This window comes from Talpa europaea, assembly GCF_964194135.1.
Source record: "Talpa europaea genome assembly, chromosome: 14".
Taxonomy (NCBI): domain Eukaryota; kingdom Metazoa; phylum Chordata; class Mammalia; order Eulipotyphla; family Talpidae; genus Talpa; species Talpa europaea.
The window spans coordinates 48703969-48721913 of NC_140082.1; the positions used below are offsets into that span (position 1 = coordinate 48703969).

Below are 17945 nucleotides of genomic sequence, written 5' to 3' on the forward strand. Positions count from 1 at the left end.
GGTCCTATCTTGTGAATATGTTGTCCCATAAGTACCTTGAATTCTTCATTCTTTTCTCTTTTTTGCTGCTCTGATTGGATGAATTCCTCTGTTCTGTCTTTTGAAATCACTGAGTAATTTTTCTGCTTCATTTAGTATGCTGTTAAGTCCTTTATTGTATTTTTCAATTGAGTTATTGTAGTTTCATCTCTGTAATTTTTGTTTGGTAATTTATTGTTATCATTTTTCATCTCTGTGAAAATTCTCACTATTCGGTGAGCATTGTTATGATTGTTACTTTGAACTCTTTATCAGGTAAACAACTTTTTTCATTAAGGTCTCTTTCTGAGGCTTTATCTTCTTTTATTTGGAACATATTCCTCTGTCTTCATTTTCCTTGACTCAATTTTGGTTTCTCTGCATTAGATAAAATGGCTAACTCTTGCAGTCTTGAAGGAGTGGTCTCAAGTAGAAGATAAAACTTAGTGTTTAAATCTTGCCCTATCTCTGTTCTCTCTCAAATCTTTGAGATTGAGCAGCCTACCTCTTTTTAGTGACTCCTAATAATTGAGGGTGTGCCAAAGCCTGTTACTGTCCCAAAGGGGAGGAACACTTAGATCTAGGCTGCTTGGAAGTTGAATACTTAGGGAACAGCTTTTAAGGCAACAAATACACCTCTTTTTTTTTTTTTTTTTAAAGATTTATTTATGCATACAAGAGCTGGGGTACAGGCCAGAGATGTAGGGGGTGAGAGAATTCACCAGAGGCAGAGTGGGGAACAGAACAGGCAGACTGACTGAAATACACTGCTGAGAGGAGCAGCAGGTGAGACAGGAGAGGTCTGCTGCGCCATGTGGGTTGCTCCCTGGCTGGCTGGGATCGAACTCGTGCTGCAGAGGCTGCGGATTGCTTCATAGTGAGGTGCTTAACCCCTTGCACCACCAGGGAGGCCCAACAAATACATCTTTTTCAGAGGCATTATGAGATGAGCATTTCTGTGGGCTCTCTGCACTGAGCCCTGGGGTAATAGCCAGTTAAGAACTGTTTGTTTAAACTATGAACCAGAGACACACTTTGTGGGGGGGGGGGGGAAGGAGGGATTGGGGTCAAAATCAGGAGGTTGCAATTGTATGGGGAATAAAAAAAAAAAAAGAACTGTTTACTACATGAGCTCTCATTGAACCCATGGATATAAGCCCCTTTGGCTACCAGAATCATGCTATCAAGTAATGTCACCTGAGTAGCAGTCACTAAAGCCAGGACACTAGAAATGGTAATGAACTCCTTTCTGGGAGATAACGGTGACATGGAGTGAGAGGGAGAACATGAAGATGGCACCCTGCTAGCCTCAACAGACTTTGGAGAGTATTTCAGTCAGTCCCTAGTTGTGTAAATTACATGCCTATTCCCCAGGCCAAAGCTGTAAAGATAAGCAAATAGTCCTTCCCAATAGAGACTGGGTACATTTAGAACACATGCCTCTGTGTTGTGCCCTAATGCTTAGCCATTGTGAGTCTGAGAGCCCTTTAAGAATTCTCAATTTGCTACATGGCTTCATTGGTCTTACAGATAAAAATTCCCAAAGTTTTCAAATCTAGATATGTTAGGACCACTTCTGAGGCATATATTTTAAAAGCTGAGATGCCACATGTAGGGTTCAAACCCTTTGCTCCTCAGGGAGAAGCTGGAATTTGTGGGTTCTTTGCATATTATGGGTTATTGTGCCAATGGTGATATTTATGGTAATACCATGCCTCAGTTTCTCCTATCCACTTTGGTGTGAGCTTTCTCTCTTTTGTCCAATGGTTCAGAGGTAATTTTTCTCTATGTAGCTATAGATTCAGTGTGTCCATGGAAGGAAGTGAGTTAAGGATCCTCCTGTGCTACCGTCATGAACTGGAACTCCCTGGAGTTCCCTTTTTTTTTAAGATTTATTTTATTTATTTATGAATATAAGAGCTGGGGTGTAGGCCAGAGGTGTGGGGTGGTCGGAGGTGAGAGCATTCACCAGACACAGAGTGGGGAGCAGAATAGGCAGATCTACTGAAATACACTGCTGAGGGGAGCAGCGGGCCAGTCAGGAGAGGTCTGCTGCATCATGTGGGTAGCTCCCTGGCCCACCAGGGAGCAAACTCATGCTGCAGTGGCTGCGGGTAGCTTCATAGTGCTGAGACTTAACCCGTTGTGCCATCAGGAAGGCCCCTGGAGTTCTTTTTATGGTTGAAAACATTAGCAAGTCATTCATAATAGTGAGAAACAGAGAGCCAGGTACGAATTCTGAAGAGCCGGAAAGAACTTCTCCTTCCTTACCCTATTCCGTCACCTAGGACTGGGTATGCACATAATTCACATTCAGTGAATGATGTTGGAAGGAAGTCAATTTGAGATTTGCAGTAAAGAGGGAATCTATTTAGGTTGACAGGCATCTCCTGATAAATGCTACTCCTGAGTTCTTTTCAGAACAGAGACCTAGAAACAAATGTGTTCTAATCTTGAAAACCCTGAAACCACCACACGTGCAAAGGAGAAAAAGCAATTCTGGGTTACCTTACCTTCCGTCTTCCAATGTCCAACAGAGAAGCTCAAGTGTGCATAAAATGCCTTTCCTTCAGTGGGCCTTTGTTCACTGATGTTCCTGCCTAAGGCCTTTGCAAATGTATTGCCTGGAACACATTCACCCATTTTCACCCGTCAAATTTCTATTTACACAAATTTTACTTTCTCAAAGAGCTTTCCTAGATTGTCTTGTTATAAATAGAATTCTCCCTGTTCTATTCTCCCAGAGGGCCCTACACTCTACCTTCACAGCACTGACCCCATTTTAAAACTATTATACATTGTAAGGTATTGATGGGATGTTCTTTTCTCCACCAGCCTGTTGCCTCCAGGAATGCAGGGAACAAGAGTAGTGCCTGGTACAAAGCAGGGTCCCAATATAGATCCGCCTCAGGGCAGGGGCAGATGTCCTTTTCTTCAAAATGAGGGGTTTCACCTTGGGACTACTGTTTAAACTCCCCTTAAGGGCAGTAAAGTTTGAAATCTAAAATTTCTCACTGAAGTCACAACTAAGAAAGCAAGATGACAATTTCCTAATGACATAAGTTTTAGGGAAGCTACATAGAGAACCAAGGTGGGTTACAATGCCACCTATTTGAGGTCTGAGTTTGAGATTTGAGGCCATAATATAGAAACTGTATAAAGAAGAGATCTTTAAACCTATTTTTATGAAATTTATTCCCAATTTGAAATGGCAGTGTATACAAAGATAACAGCTTATGGTAATTTACATAAAGTTTGCTATAACATGCACTTTATGAAGTGTTTCAAACATATACATATTGTTTCATGCTGAATAAATAATCCCCCCAAATTTATTTTTATTTTTACATAAAAATATAATATTGCACTCTTAACAAGACCAGTTATTTTGCATATTTTCTCTTAAGATAAATGATGAAATCAGGCCTTAAAAAAAACTGAGTAGTAACCCTATTCTAATAGGGAACTAATTTAAAGTTCTCAGTAGAAAAATGAAGATAGACAATAGCTGCAATTTTTTTTAAACAAAGCAAATCACTTCAACGTGAATAGGAATAATCTCATCTCTGCACCTACTTGGACCTCAGAATACCTGGTCTGTGAAAACCATACTCTAAATGCAGCTGAGAAGTGTACTTATGTATGCAGTTTAAGTAATGAGCATACATGACCCCTTGCTTCCTCTTATTTATCTTGACAGCAGAGACTTTGGAATTGATTTAGATAGTTTTTAAGCAGAATGTTTTAGAAAGTCTGAAAGTTACAAAAGTAGTTCTGTAAACACCATATGAATTAAATTTTCATAATAAATGCACAAGAATACATACTTTTATCCCACAGTAACATATTACTGAGCTTATTTTACAGGGTTTTTGAAGCAAATAAAGCAGCACCCCAAGTAAAAATATAGGCATAATATCACGGTAAAAATAGACTATTCCAAGATTTTTAGGAATTCTGTGTTTGTGGCATGTAAATTTGGTGTGGAGACACTTAGATTTTTTCTGTTCCTAGAATTCTGGGGGATGGGTGAGTGGGTGTGTACTAGGTTAGTAGAAAGAGTGGAAACTGTTTCCTCGAAGTATCTACTTCTTGTTTAAAACAAAGCAAGCTATCTTTGCTTTTGTAATTCTTTCACTGTACATTAAATGCCTGATCTAGACTATGCTATTAATACTGGTGCAAACTCCTGCATTGTGGAGGCTTTCTACTGTAGATTGGTAAGTATCCAATGTTCCGTAAATGGCAGATATTAAGAGAATGATCACGGTCTTTAAATCTTAGTGACTCAAAGATATTAAGTATCTAGCGTTATGGATTTTAAGGAGGATTTTTATGAAGAAACAGAATGTGTATGAAAAAAAAAATACCTGTGTTGTTTGTGACTGTCAAAGAGATTTTAGGTTTACTTTGAGCTAAGAAGGCAACTGGAAAAATCTGCCTACCATTGAGATTCACCGGTAATTTGTTTTTAGTATTCAGATATTCCATGAAATGTTTGGTATAGAGGCACCTACCAGATTACTTACTTCTCAGAGAGAGCAGTTATTGAGGCCTGAGTTCATAATCATTTTCTTTCCTTTTTTTGGGGGGGGGGTTGGGGGTGGTATTGTCACATAACATTTGGAAAATATTAGTATTTTAAAGAGTATTTTATATAAATAATTATATAGCTAATAGAAAAAGGAGAGACCCTAATTTTTTCTTTAGAATGGCCTTGTGGGAAAAAACTTTAAGAATGTTTTTAATCTACCATGTAAGACTTAAATCTTGTTAGTTAGAGAATGCTAACAGAACTGTCCAGATTATCACTAAATTATAACAAAACTTTCCTCTTAGAACCTTGAGAATGCAGAATTTTGTGCAGATGAACAGATTTTATCATCATTTGGATGATTTTTTTTTTTGGTCATCCATTTCTTTAGGTTCAACCTCCTAAAACTGGTGAAGTCAACAAATCTAGTTCAGAATTAAAGTGCTTTGGAGAATGCAAAGTTCTCTTTCATCCCGCTGCATAGCTGCTAAGGAAAGAATAGAACATCGGCTGTTTCAAGCGCTGCTGATCCTTCCGACACCAGGCAATCACGGTCCCATCGCTGTTTGCTGTGTACAAATGGTGGCCGTCACAGGAATATGTAAGGCTATAAAAGAAAAGAATCTCATTGTACACGATAGCCCTTAAAATTCTACTAGAATATTGGGGGTCATAGAGAAATTAGAATATATGTTAAATCTTTATACATAGTTTGAATCACCCAGCTGGTAAGTTTGTGGCTCTCATTTTATTTTTATTAAATTTATTTTCTTACATTGTTGGCCATTTTTGGACAATATTTGTTTTCGGCCCTCAGGTGTAGTCCCTGTTGTTCTCTGACCATCATAGCACCTGTTATCCATCATCACTGTCCTTTGTGCTCTTCCCTTCCCTGTTTTGACAGTATGTCTCAAACCTATGATCAGCTTGCAAGTTTTGTCTTTTTCTTCACCCTTTGTTCGCTTTCTCTATATTCCACATATAAATGAATCCAATATTTATCTTTTTCCTTCTGACTTGTCACTCAGCATAATCTTTTCCAGCTGTGGAGCTCTGGTGATATAGATAAAACCAGGAGCAAAAAGATCACTATCTTTTGTTCCTTCTTTACATATTTTCTTTTTCTATCTTTATTACTTAAGGAACAAATACTTGGGAATGGAACACTTTTGAAAAATATAATACATTTTCTCTTTATAAAAATAAATGATACTTTTATGGAGCTATCTTATTTCCCTGGAAGAGGAAAGGGTAAGAATGTAACAATAAGTAATTAATGTTACTTAATAATTTAATTACTGAGCTGTTGGAAAATGGTACCAATAGACTTGTGAGATAAAAGTTGCCACAAATCTTCAATTTGTAAAGTTTGTTAAGCTTTAAATTTACTACATTAAAAGGAAATTTATTTTAATAAAGTATAATTTGAGTCACTCCCAGTTGAATTTTTAAAATCAAATTTGTCAATGAAGCAAAGGGTAAATGGGTGTTCATCAATCTTGTCAACCACAGTCCTGCAGCTAACAGCCATCATTATGGTATTTTCACAGTTTCTATTATTCAAGAGGCCTTCCCTGGGCACTACCGCTGAATGACTTCTTGCTAGACTCTAAGTCCCTGACTCAGATTTTTTTTTTTTAAATTTTTGTTGTGATTTCTTTCTTTCTTTTTTTAAAAGATTTTATTTATTAATTTATACAAGCACTGGGTACAGTCAGAAGTGTGGGAGGGTGAGAGAATTCACCAGAGCAGAATAGGCTGACTGAGGAAATAAATACACTGCTGAGGGGAGCAGTGGGCATGGCAGGAGAGGTCTGCGCCCATGTGGGGTCCCATGTGGGACCCTTGCCAGCGGCTGGGGATCGAACCAGCGCTGCAGAGGCTGCGGGCAGCTTCGCAGCCCAGCGCTCAACCCCTGCGCCACCAGGGAGGCCCCCTGACTCAGATTTTAAACTCCATGCAGACAACCGCTCTTCTTGCCATGGTCCTAGACAGCCTGGCACAGCATGTCCTCCAATAATGCTGTTTCATTATAATGTTGATGAGGAAAAACAAATCCCTGTCAATATTGAAACAAATGATGCACAAGGACCTTCACTATACCTCATTTTGCTTAAAGTCAGAATTTTCAAGAACCTATTGATAGAAGTGAGGAATTCTAGGTTTGATAAAATAGTTGTTTATAATGACTATCATCACATATTTCTTTTGGTGTGTGTGCTTTATTGTCTCTATCATAAAAATACAGTTCCCAAGTGATAAAGGAGGAAAGATTTTTACCTTACAATTGGCTTATTTGATTTAGGAAATGTAATTTCTCGTACAGGTTTTAGGTCCCAGGTACTCCATAATCTAGAAGGGAAAAAAATCATCATCTAATTATGCAAACTAAAATTTGCTTCATTAAAAAATCCTACCTATTTGTTAAACAACATCTGGAAGGAAACAATAATTAATAGCAATTGCTTTTGGGAAATTTGCTGGAAATTGCCACACACATGTTGGAGTAAGAAAATGTAACTTTGTTGTAAACAGGCACACCTCTGAGATATTGCAGGTTGGGTTCCCAATCACCTCAATAAAGCTATTATTTCAACAAAGTGAGTCACATGAATTTTCTGGTTTCCCAGTGCATACAGAAGTTATTTTTTACACTATAATGTAGTCTATTAAGTGTGCAGTATAATGTCTGAAAAATGTATATACCTGCATTAAAAAATACTCTTGCTGAAAAATGCTAACCATCATTTGAGTTGTTGGGAAAAGGCACCAACAGATTTGGGAGACACAAGTTGCCACAAATCTTCCATTTGTAAAAAATGCAATATCCTTAAGGCTTAAGAAAAGCACAAACACAATAAAAGAAGGTATGTCTGCAGTTTCATTTTGCTAATCTTTCATAGTTAAGAACAATGTAAAATTTCAAAATTGTACAATCTTTTTAGGAATCTAACAGAAATAAATGAAGAACCTATATCCAAAGGTAATTTTAAATGTTTAAATATTAAATATTAATATACCTAGATATTAAAAACTAAACCTTGAAACTGCTGTGTCCTTATGAACTAAAGCAAACAAAGAGAATAAAAATTCAGCTTACCTTACAATTCCATTTTCTAATCCCCCAGCAATCACATTGATAGATACTCCCTCAGGTTGGTTAGAGAAAGCAACGGAACAAATGTTTTCCCTGCAGTGGACATGTCCAACAAGATCCCCATTCACTGTCCAGAGTCTGAGGTCACTGCCTCCACCAGCTAAAACAGCAAAATCATGCCACAGGTCACTAAAGTGTGGCAGCTCAGAGCCCACCCACCACTGTTTTAGTGATGATTGTCATAGGCTACTCATGACTGAAAACTGTACAAATGAACTTACTACATTGCAAGTCACACAGACCTCCTATTTGTCTAGAGACAATTACCATGAAAAAAAATATATAAATTATTCTACAATGTAGTACAACAAGGTAAATTAAACATGTCTTTATGTAATTATAATATTTCAGGATATGAACAGCTAAATCTGAATTTGAAAGTACTTAGAAAGCTAAACAGTCTCCAAAATGAGAAGAAAATATTCACCAAAACCATCTATAAGAAATGATTTATGTGACTTCTAGAGAAAATTTACAGTAAAAATTAGACGAGTTAAAAACTATTAAAAAAATTCTTCCAAATGTTTAAGATTGAATCTTATAAATTAACCTCTTACTAAATGAACTTTTTATTTGAAAACCACAAGTAGCCAACTTCTCTTTGTAGTTTTTCAAGGGGTGGAGGAGGTAATAGTTGCTTGCCATCCTCTATAAATTGGGGTTGGTGATTTGGGGCATCATGATGGTGTGCCCAGCCTTCTTTAGAGAAATATTCTCATGCTGATAAAGAGAGAGGATAAAGGCATGATTAAGTTTGGATGACAAAGCTTATCATACTTAATTTTATCTCTTCATGAGACCTAACAACTCCAACTAACTAAAAGTAGAGAATCTGTTTCTATCCTTATTAAAGCAATGAAAAGATTTCATATTTTATAGCAAAGGAGTAAATATAGGAAATATTCTTTATTTAAAGGTATTCTAAAGTCCTTCAGATATCACAAACCAAAAAGCCCAGTACATCTCAGAATTCACAGTGGGCAAAGGTGGAACTAACTGTCCACCAACAAATGAATGGATATAACAAGTATGGTATATCTATACAATGGAATATTATTTAGTCATAAAAAATAATGACATCATGACATATTACAATATGGATGAATCTGAAAACATGATAAGTGAAATACATCAGACAAAAAGGACAAATATATGATTCCACTTATATCACACACAGAGTTTAAAATGACCAGTGCTTTACTGAGATTTCTCATTATAGAATATTGATTAGGAGAGATTACCTAAATAAAATATCATGATGTTGGAGACTCAATATGCTGAAGAAATATAATTATATATAATAAATTAATCTTTTCTATGGGTAGGCTATATTTTAGTATTTATTTTGAATTTAATATGTGATAAAACATTTTAAAAATACATAAGCTAATCATGTGTACCAGGCTAGTAAGGCTAAGAAAGCTTATTAAGATTATTGGATACATCTATAAAAGACATTGATGTAAGGGTTGGTCATAAAAACCATAGCTACTGCATGGCTAAGTCCTTCAAAATAAAAAATCTAAATATGGTCTTGGACTCTTTGAACTTAATAGAGAAATAATTACCTAGCTATTCATCCAGTAAGTTGGGTTACCACAAAACCAATTTACTCATCTGTCTAAGACTACAAATGTCAAAAATTTAGCTTTCACTCAACATAAGATTGCCTTTATGCATAATTTAGCATATTCACTAAAAGTCAGAAAGTTGACCATTCCTGAAAACATTCTCTATTTTTCGTATACATCTTCATTGACATTAAAGTAAATTAGAAAACCACCCTCTACTCTGAATCTTAGACTATTATATTAACTTTACAATGCCACTGGCTACACATGACCTGCCTATGAACCCTAAAAAATAATGAAAATAAAAATTCATTATTTTTCTAATGCTTTGTATATACCAAATGCTCTTCATGATTTCTATATATATCAACATGACTTAAAAAAAGTTGTCAAGACCTTTTTATTCAAATGGCCATATATTTTGATCTAGTGGTAGAATGATTTAAAAAATGCACAAACCATCTATTATAAAATTTGCATAGTTTAATGCATTTCACATTTTATTACTATAAAAAAATCACATCTTAATAAGCAAAGGGGAATTATGATCCGGAGGAAAGAGTTTGCCAGAATATTTATATTAATATTTATATATTCATTTATTTTTAATTTTGACTTTAAGATTACTTAGATGGTACTCCTTAAGGGGTCAAGATTTTTGTTAAATCTGATAACTTCTTCACTTCTTGGACTGTAAGAACAGGAAGATGAACTCTAGTATGGGTCGCTAAACATAAATTTGGCCTCTCTTTTTTTTAAATTTTTTTTAAAGATTTATTTATATAAGAACCGGGGTACAGGCCAGATGCACGGGAGGGTGAGAGGATTCATCAGAGACAGAGCGGGGAACAGAACAGGCAGACTGAGGAAATACACTGCTGAGGGGAGCCGCGGGCAAGACAGGAGAGGTCTGCGCGCCATGTGGGATCCTTGCCCGCCGGCCAGCCGGCCAGGATCAAACCAGCACTGCAGAGGCTGTGGACAGCTTCACAGCGCGGCGCTCAACCGTCTGTGCCACCAGGGGAGGCCCTTGGTCTCTCTTTTAAAAAATCATTATCTTTATTATGTTCTCTATATACCAAATGCTCTTTATGACTGCTCTTATATATGTATCAAGAGGCCTTAAAAAGTTAAGAAGGCTTTTTTGATCAAACTGGAAAAAAAAGTTCTAGCTATTACTCTATTAAACTGTACTACCTAGGGATACCGGAATACCCTACTACTGAGTAGGTAGGTAATTGCAGCAAAGGTAATTTTGTTTCTTGTTCCCATATGACTACTGATATAATATCACAGATATAAATCACTACTGGCAGCAACAAAGTAATTAACTTTACAAAATTCAGGTCCCTCAGGATCAGTTCTAACTTTCAAAATGTTGCCGAAACAAGAAAGTTGAGAACCCTATATAAATAATCATTATGCTAGCCCTCCAGATTTCTTCTTGACGTGACATACTAAAAGCTGTACATGTACAAATCAAGGAAGCACAATTAGTAAAGTCATCGATCATCTGCCCACAATTGTATTAAAGTCAGGTGTTTAAGATATTTTTTCTTAGCTATGATGATTAGGGAATAAAAATGTTTTGATGATATTATTTTATGACTGGGGCTACAGTTGACAAATACTTCAAATCTCAAATCTTTAATCATGACTGCATTTACTTTTCTTGAATATAAGAATGAATGAACATTTGTAAAAACAATAAAACTCCAAGAGCTATCTATGGATATATATAAAAAAAAGTGTTTCTGTCTTAGATCCCTGGAACAGAGCTCACAGACCCTTGTAATTTATTGTCTTTTCTATGCTAAAAGATGACTCTTGGTGGGGAGGCCCTAGAGAGCTTCAGGATGGCAGTGCTGGTCACCAGAAAACCAACCATGTGACTAGAGGCTTAAAACTTACACCTTTCTACCTCCAGGGAGTCGAGAAACTGGAGTTTGAGCTCAACCGCCAAAGGCCAACCATTGGGTTGTAGGTCAACCATTGCTATACAATGAAAACTCCAAAAAAACCCACTAACATAGACAGATGAATTTCTGAATTGTGAACACATTCATGTGCCAGGAGGGTGGTGAACTCTGTCTCCACAGGAACAGATCCTCTGGATCTCCCCTTATGAAACTCTTCATCTGGCTATTCAGTCTGTTATAATAAACTACAGTAGTAATGAGTCCCAAGGCAAGTTAGGGTTAATTAAACAGCTTCAGGGACAGTGCAGGCAAGGGAGAGTTAAAGAGGCTTCTGAGATAAGGACAGTAAATTCTAAGAAGTGCTAACCAAAACATACTCTAGAGATGAGGCCAGAAAGTCCAGTAGGACTAAACAGAGACAGTAAAACTTGAGAGAATAAAACTTTGGACAGGGGAGGTAAACTCTAAGATAAGAGCTGGGACTAGGAGAAAGAGACAATCACAAAATAGGATGGTGAGATTTTAGTATAGAGAAAAAAGGTTTAAATATCCCTAGACACGGGCCCATAAGGACTTCCTTGCCCCTCCCAAGTACAGCATGGGAGTCTTTCTTTCTTTAAATAAACTTTACTTTCTTAAACAAAGTTTGTATCTAAAATGTCTGCAAATTCCTTTTTATGGCTTCATGAGACAAGAACCTGTGGTGATTTAAGAGCTAAATTAACAGCGCACACCAGCATCTGCAAGTATAGTGTTTTAGTAAGTTCTGTTGGTCATGCTAACAAATTATTGAATGTGATCGTGAGCTTCTGGTGAAATGGTGGTGCTTATAGTGGTATTTCCCTGTTTCTGCTTATCTTGCAAGAATAGGGGGCAGGCAGGGGTGTGAGAGTGAAACAATGGGACAAAAATGCCCCTACCCATTTTAAGTGGGGAATACAAATTTTTCATAAGTTGCTGAAAACCCAAATTTTTCATTTGTTCCAGATGCTATCCTTGAGGTGACCTCTTGCTACTTGGGCTGAAAAATAGCCATGGAAATGGAATTAAGATGGCTGGCTCATGGTTAAACAGACAACAGTCAAGAATAAGGGGTACTCAGTTTTGTTGTAGTTCTAGACCAAATTCAAGTTACACCATGATTCAGCAAAAAGCAACTATCAGACTCTACCAATTTACACTTTGTTTTGCAACTCCTTAAATATTGCCCAAAGCCCCATCCTCAGGGAAGCAAATTTGAAGTTTTCCTCTTGTCTTTTTGCAAGCTCTTTCTTTTCTCAAACCCTGGTGTTGTAACAGGGTGGTCCCCAGGAAAGGGGGAGGTTCCCTGCCCCACCCAAGGGAGGGTGGAGCTGAGCAGGAAGAGGAGAAGCTGCAGAAGAGACTGAGGAAGGAGCAGGATGGAGCCAGAAGGAGACCTGGAGGAGGCGCATGGAGCCTAGAGACATGTGAAGAAACTGCGCTTGTCTTTTGGTCGTGGACTGGGTGACACAGATGTGGGTGAGACCCGTGGGGAGGTGACAATGGCAGCTTTTATCTTGATGTTGATTTTGCTCTTTTCCTTCCGGGCTTGTCCAGTTGTTTGTGACCCTTTTCTGTGGGTCCCCACTGGAAGATGCTTTAGACTTGTAGCAGGCTTTGGGGCCTTGTTCTGGGCCAATCCCATTTGGATGGAGTTTTACCCACGAGGGGATGGGTAACTTTGGGTGCTTCATTTAGAAACTAGACTCTTTGCCTTTCCTGTATTGTTTCCTAGTTTTATTAAAGTTCCTTCCCATTAAAGTCTCCTATGTTTTGTGTTGATGCGGCGGATGGCAGAACCCATTTAGAATAGGCAGGTTTGCGGGGTTTGGGCTGCCCCTCTCCCTGTCCTATAACACTATAACAGTGTCATAATAATAATTAGTTTCTATGCACATCAGTCAAGAGCCCACTGCATGGTAACACTGGAACTTCCAAATTTGCTACAAGTTGTTAATGTTAGAATTGAATCACATTGTTCGACACCCAGCTAGTGTCATAGAGCTGGAGAAATGCTTGGTGTTTGGAAAGACAGTACAAATTTGGTATCATAAGAAACAAAACCAAGAAAACAACAATGCAAAAATTTAGAAAAGAGAAGAGGATCACCAACCTTGGAATATCAAAGATAGTCTATTCTGAGTAGACAAGAAAAAAAGTTTTTCAAAGGATCCTTTCACCTTTAAGATTCTTAAGAACATAAATGCAAACAGAAAATTTATGAATTTTCTAATTGTCATTTCAACAATTTTTTTAAAAAGATTTATTTATTTATTTACACAAGCACTGGGTACAGTCAGAAGCACGGGAGGGTGAGAGAATTCACCAGAGCCAGAGCGGGGAGCAGAGCAGGCAGAGTGAAGAAGTACACTGCTGAGGGGAGCAGCGGGCGGCAGGAGTGGTCTGTGCGCCATGTGGGACCTTCCTCCGGTGGCCAGGGAGCAGCTGGGGATTGGGATCGAACCAGGGCTGCAGAGGCTGCGGGCAGCTTCGCAACCCAGCGCTCAACCGCTGCGGCCACCAGGAAGGCCCGCATTTCAACAATTTTTAAATATATTTACATAAAAAAACAACCCAAACAAGACCTTTGATTAGGTGGTCTGTCTTTGTCATATACATTTCAAGGCAAATTATACATCCATTTGCTCTACCACTCTTCCATCTTAGGAACTGGAAGAAATATATTGAAAGTTGGTCATCCGCTAATGTTTCTCATTTAGTCAGAAGGAAGATAGCAAAGTTAATAGTTAAAAAGCAGAATTAAAAAGGAAAGAGGGCCTCCCTGGTGGCACAGGGGCTAAAGACAACACTATCAAGCTATTGTGAGCCACTGCAGGGAGCAACCCACATGACTCATCAAACCTGTCCTGTCACCCCCCCCCCCCCCCCCTGTTCCCTTCAGCAGCATATTGCAGTAGATCTGCCTGTTCTGCTCCCCACTCTCTCTGGTGAATCCTCTCATCACCTCCCCACCTCTGGCTTACAGCCCAGTTCTTGTATGCATAAATAAATAAATCTTTAAAAAAAATAAAAATAAAAAAGGAAAGAACCCAAGAAAATTCCAATAATTATATAACAATATAATGTTCTGTTTATAACTATACTTATACTGTAAATTAACATTTATAATTATAAATAGTAAATTATAATAATGCTTAACTTGTATGTGCTCAAATGCACTCATATATATCAAGCAAAATGAGGACAAAACTAATGTTTGAGTAAGTTAATAATAAATTGATGAACTCTTGTAAGTTACTATATTTTAGTTGCACATTCATGATATTACCAAAGCATTAAAAATTGGCAGGGCCTGAGAAACGCAATCCAACTGTTAACCCATCATGTAGCCAGCTGGCTGAAAGCATGGTTAGCACAATGGCCTTGTGATTTGGTTTTGTTGTTAACTGACCTGAATCACACACAGTGGCAATGTCACCTGTAGTTTCACTGGCAGAGACAGCTGTGACAGGACTTTTGTGTCCTGCTAGACTCTGTACATAGCACAATCTGAAAGACCAAAGACATGAATTTGCAAATGATCATTAAATATAATTATGTTCTCTTCTTTACATAATTCTTTTCCTTAGTACATATACCTATCATTCATAAGATATTTGTAACTGTATTCCTGATTGATCTTTTGACTGCAATAGGATTATAAAGGTAAAGATTGTTTTAAGTCTTAAAATTTAAGATTATTAGAAAGCAAAGACATATTTTGGTACACCTATTTCATACATTAAGATTTGAAATATTACAAGCAACTATGTTTGAATTGGAGGCTTTCTGTACCTGTTTAAATCCCATATGATGCAGGTTCCATCTCTGCTCACACTTATCATTATACTGTAAGGTTTGCAAACAAATAAGCTGGTAATCTCTTCTGTGTGCCCATAGAGATGTATCTGAGACTCCATTTCTATCTCTGATGGCTGAAATTTAAAAATTAAGTATAAGATAAAAACGATGACAAGAAGTATCTGAGTATTGTACATAGAAAATAAGAACAACCTAAGTGACTCAAACATTCTCATATTTTTCAATCAGTTCAACTTTATTTATTTATTTGTTTGTTTGTTTATTTATTTATTTATTTATACAAGCACTGGGTACAGTGGGAGGGTGAGAGAATTCACCAGAGCCAGAGCGAGGAGCAGGGCAGGCAGAAGGACCGAAGTACACTGCTGAGGGGAGCAGTGGGCGGCAGGAGAGGTCTGCGCGCCATGTGGGACCCTCCTCCGGTGGCCGGGGAGCAGCCGGGGATCGAACCGGCGCTGCAGAGGCTGCGGGCAGCTTCATAACCCGGCGCTCAACCGCTGCGCCACCAGGGAGGCCCAGTTCAACTTTTTTTAAAGAGGAAAACAAAATAAACATTAAAGAAAATTTTAATTGCTCATAATTTAATCAACATACTGTTCATTTTTATTTATTCTTACCCAGTTTTTGTCCAAATACACAGGTATTGTTATAATTGTGATTTTTGCATACAAATAATTTTCTGTTTTACACATCCTGCCATAAGCATTCTCCATTTTTGACATTGTCTTTAAAATAATTCTTAATAGTATTTTAATATTATATACAATTAGCATACCATTTATATACTTGAGCATTTTTTTATTGATAGACATTCAAAATTAATTCCATTTTTTTTCAAGATTATAGAAGCCATAATTAAATTCTTCACGTATATAAGTTTTGTTCTTTCTCTGAATTATTTCCTTAGAACAAATTTCCAGAATCCTACTAGGAGGTCAGTGAATAATAATTATTTTATTGTTCTTGAAAGCATGCTTTTCAAAGGCATTACACCAATCTGTAATGCACCAATGATGATGTATAGCAGCTATAAACTGACATTTTAAAGGTTACAAACTGTTGTTCCAAGGTCCATATTGACTCACAGATGCCAGATGTCCATACAAGGTTTGACTTGTTTTCATTATGTAAGAACAACCTCTGAGCCAATGTGTGGCACTCATAGCTAATCCGATGGTAAAAGGTGCTTTCCAGACTCAAGCCCCTGAATGGGGGGTGACAGGAAACAGGCAGACCTGGAGCTTTTGGCAGCGTAATTGCTTGGGCTTTGGCAGTTAAACTGCTGAGCCTTCAGCAGTTAAATTACTGGCAAGGAGTGATGTCAATGGAGAAGCCCCTCCATGTGTGGCTTCAGCTTGGTCCTTGGTTCCTGCTCAGCAGATGCTATCTGGAGTAGGACAGATGGCTTCTGAGGAAGTGCCAGCCTGTAAATTTGTTCTCTTTTTCTCTTAGCTTTCCCTTTTCACTCCCTATGTAAATAAGTCCAGTTATTGTTGATTCTCCTTGAGTGTCTATTTTTGGGTGTTGGTCTGTTGGTCTTATGTGCACTCTCACAACCTGGGTCAACACCTTCCCCCTAGGATTACTCTGTAACAATTAGACTAGCTGTTTACTATGATAAAGTATTTTAAAATTTCTACTTCAAAGGACATAGAAAAGTAGAAAGAATAAGTGTTACATACACCTATATGCTTACCATTCAGTTAATTCTAACATTTGATATCACTTTATTTTTTTAAATAACAAAAACATTAAACATTACAGTTTGTGTATACTTCTATATCTTATTTCTTCTCACTTGTCAAAAATTATTATCTTGTGTTTATGTTTCTGATGTGTGTAGAATGTATGTTTTACTATTTGTTAATATAATGATGAACAATGTGTTGTGTTACTTGGCATGTTGATAAACTTTATATATATGGTATTATTCTTAGGTCTGCAGCTTGACTTCTTTTCCCTACTGTTTTTGAAATATGTTGATATTTTAGCTGTAGCTCATCTATTTTACATTCTTCATAGTCCAGTGTTTTGGTCACATTAAAATATATACATTTAACACTTAAAGAATCAACCAACCAGGCAATACCAGACTCACATTCTTCTTTACAACAAATGGCTTGAGCTATATAGTAATTGCTTCTATATAGCCAGGACATATGATCTTCAGTTGAATTAATCAAAGGGATCAAGTGTACTTTTGGGTTTTCAACAAGTACACGACTCCTGGGCTTGGGTCCCTTTTGGGTTTCCTCTGACTGCAGCTCTCCGCACAGAACCAGAAGTCTGCGAGAACAGAATGTGCCCAGAACGCTTTCAGACTATGCTTCAATTACTGGAATTGAGGAATTCCCTGCCCCAAAGGTCCTGAGTCCCTTCCTTCCCTGCTTTAGCTCTGTAGCATTTGAGTTTGTAACACACCTCTCATTCTAAGTTTTTGAAAATTTCCCAAGTTCTAAATGGTAGAAGGTTGCTTCAAATTGTGTTTCTTTTATTATAATCAAGTTTTATTTTTTCACATATTCATTTTTTTATCTCTAAACTTGTGTGCCTGGTTTTATTTATTTGTTACTAAAAAAAATTGTAACAATTTCTCTATTTGCAGAAAATAACACAAGAATCTTCTTTGTTTCTGCAGACAACCTGTACCCCATACCAGTCTAGGGAAGTCTTATTCAAAGTCAAATCTTGAGGATCCTAGAAACACCCAGGGAATCTCGATCCAGGTTATAACTCCATGCAAAAGTCGATCAGTTCCCATCCGACTCACCCTCCTTCCTAGGGTGTAGTCATTTAGGAACCATCCTTTGGAAAAGGCCCTCTTTGGGATTTTCCAGTTTGCTCAATACCTAAGTCTTTTCTAGTCTTCCCTCAAAGGTCATCTAAGGGCAATGGATGACAAA

At 37.4% G+C, this 17945-nt stretch overlaps 1 protein-coding gene across 1 annotated transcript in view; it reads right to left on the reverse strand.

Moving 5' to 3' along the window:
* Nucleotides 1-5020: 5020 nt before the first annotated feature.
* Nucleotides 5021-17945, reverse strand: part of LYST (lysosomal trafficking regulator) — a gene marked incomplete at both ends in the record, with an annotated part of 133230 nt that continues 120305 nt past the window's right edge. Inside the window, 5 exons of the mRNA XM_084253644.1 lie at nucleotides 5021-5159; nucleotides 6833-6904; nucleotides 7653-7809; nucleotides 14633-14730; nucleotides 15016-15155. Coding sequence (XP_084109770.1) covers nucleotides 5021-5159; nucleotides 6833-6904; nucleotides 7653-7809; nucleotides 14633-14730; nucleotides 15016-15155 — 606 coding nt within the window. The remainder of the gene's footprint in view (nucleotides 5160-6832; nucleotides 6905-7652; nucleotides 7810-14632; nucleotides 14731-15015; nucleotides 15156-17945) is intronic.